The sequence below is a fragment of the Austrofundulus limnaeus genome, unplaced genomic scaffold (assembly GCF_001266775.1).
Source record: "Austrofundulus limnaeus strain Quisiro unplaced genomic scaffold, Austrofundulus_limnaeus-1.0 Scaffold7, whole genome shotgun sequence".
NCBI classification, from domain to species: domain Eukaryota; kingdom Metazoa; phylum Chordata; class Actinopteri; order Cyprinodontiformes; family Rivulidae; genus Austrofundulus; species Austrofundulus limnaeus.
Window position 1 is genome coordinate 4,224,488 of NW_013952409.1, and position 2,453 is coordinate 4,226,940.

Sequence of the window (2,453 nt, forward strand, 5' to 3'; positions counted from 1 at the left end):
GTGCTGCAGTCGTGTCCTGATCCGCAGCAATGCGTGACAGCGACTCATCAGACTGAAAAAAGGGAGGGGCGGGGCGGCTGTCGCCGTGCAGCGCAGCTGTCCTGCGTCTGACCTCAAAGTGCACAAGCTTCAAACTTCAGCGTTGGCTGCGATTTTGACGCTGAAATCGCGTTCGGTGTGAACGCACCATAACATCTTTGTACACAAATCTCTGATTTTGATTAAGATGTATACATTTAAATTGTCACACATGTTCAAACTCTTGTAATGTAATTTAAAAAAGCTTGCATGTATATTCTCCTTACAAGTTTTACATGTATTTTTACTGTACATAGATCAAATACTCTCAAACACACAGCATCTGACTCATTGGTGCCTCTAGTGTTTGAACATGGAACTGCACCCACCATCATTACTCTTGGGCAAAGGACAGATGAGTGACAGGACAGGGGCACTTCAGGGGGCCAATCATATTTCAGCTGGGGCCAATGCCCCTGTGGCCCCGCCCCTAGAACCACTCCTGCCATTACATTTTCTTGCATTTTTTAAAAAAWTTTTTGTCTATGCAACGCAATGTTATTAAATGTCAAAACACAATGAGCTTCATGTTTTAATGTATAATTTGCACGTTTTAATTCAAAGTTTAGCTCAAAATGAGGAGTTAAATGAGGCACAGCACTGATAAATCCTCAGAAACTGTAAATAAAATGTGTTTTCCTTCCTTTCTGACAGGTGATGATGTATAACGGTGTTGCAGCGGTTCTTTATCTCACAGCCTTCCTGACCAACGCAGCGACTGTGAATAAATTCTGGCTGCTGTGGTTCCATGGACACATTGGAGCGGCTGCTGTAAGACTTCAACACAACTCACTTTATTTATATAAAACACTGAAACTGCAACTTTAATCACATAATATGTACTTTATCCTGTAGTCATTAGTTCTGTTTAAGATGATTTTATATTTTATTGCAGCTGGAAATCACAGTGAAATAWGAGAGCTTTACTTTACAGCTCTTTTACTGGGACTAAAGTCTAACTTGAGTTAAAGCCACAGCAGCTTTTAGCTCATAAATTCAAACATTTCAGTTTTTTTCAGTCAGTTATTATRAGACCTATTCAGACCCACATTAACTCTGATCAGGGTGTGAGGGGTGTTTGTAACTTCTCTATAACAGAAACTTATCATTTTACAGAAGCTTAAAGATTAAAGATGYTGAATCAGCTGGAGTTGATGGATGTATTTATGTCAGGATTTACTTCCTGTTTCACCTGCAGTTCTTCGCCGCCGCGTCGACTCTGGCCTACGGAGTGAGTGCTTTCTTCTCTTACATGGACTGGAGGAGCGACGGAGGAAACGCAGCCACCAACACAGTGCCCACCTAAAGGGCCCACCTAAAGGGCCCACCTGAAGGGCTCTGTGGGACCTGAAGGAAAACATGACTCAGCACTTGGTCACTTTGACCCTCACTGCTGACCCCAAACTTCAGTCTTTACTCCAGTATGAACAAAACAACATATTTTAATAACACTAGAGCAACTTTAGAGGCTCAGACAGACTTTTTTAGAGCCTTTAATAACACGAGGCTGTGAAATATTCATAACATTCACCTGAATCATCTGTGCAGCACGAGGACTGAACTGTCAAAGTTTACTGACGGGTCGAAGCTGAAACGACTTGTCGAACTCATCTAATGATTAATTTACAAAGTTAAAGTACAAACCTGCATGTTAGCATCAGAAATAGGTCTCAGCAGAGAGTGTTTTTATGTTTGGACAGAGAAAAGTTGCTGTTTTCTTCTTTTTTACTGTTTTAATTGAGCAGTGTTTATGTTTAAAATGCTTAAAAAATAATAAATAAAATAATGTCAATGTTTAATAAAATAAAACAGGTTATGGATGAAATACTAAAGAGCTATGATCATGAAAATTTAGGTAAATATCACATTTAAACTATGAATAACAATGGTTTTGTTCCTTTGGAATAAAAAAGAAACAATTTATTTGAATTTACCAAAAACATTCTGAATTTGGACATCAAACATTCAAATGTTAAGCATTTTTTTCTGTTTACAGTTTCCTTTTTTTTTTGTCCATCAAGGAAAATATGTTTACTTTTTGTTCAAGAGGARTTTTAAGAGTTTTTGAAGCCACTATTACAATAAGTTTTATCACAAAAATTCATTCATTCACTCCAGATATCAGTTTGCAAACATTTTTTTCTACATTTACATCAATTGTTCTCATTTTTAGACAAAGTGATGAGAGAACAAGAGGAAAGAAATGATTTAATTTCTCTACAATGAATGTCAAAATGCATCTTAGGAACAGAAACTGAAACTATGCAGAAAACTAAATGTATTTTGGATCAAATCAACTTTAAAAATCTTGTTCTGTAAAACCTGAGCTGCAATTTGTCTTTTTGTTTTGCTCAGCTTCTCTCCTAACATCGCTT

At 37.5% G+C, this 2,453-nt stretch overlaps 1 protein-coding gene across 1 annotated transcript in view; it reads left to right on the forward strand.

Moving 5' to 3' along the window:
• The window catches only part of pllp (plasmolipin), a 7,139-nt gene extending 4,834 nt beyond the window's left edge, over positions 1–2,305 (forward strand). The window contains exons 3-4 of the mRNA XM_014033995.1: positions 733–849; positions 1,277–2,305. Coding sequence (XP_013889449.1) covers positions 733–849; positions 1,277–1,384 — 225 coding nt within the window. The 3' untranslated portion in view covers positions 1,385–2,305. The remainder of the gene's footprint in view (positions 1–732; positions 850–1,276) is intronic.
• Positions 2,306–2,453: the final 148 nt, after the last annotated feature.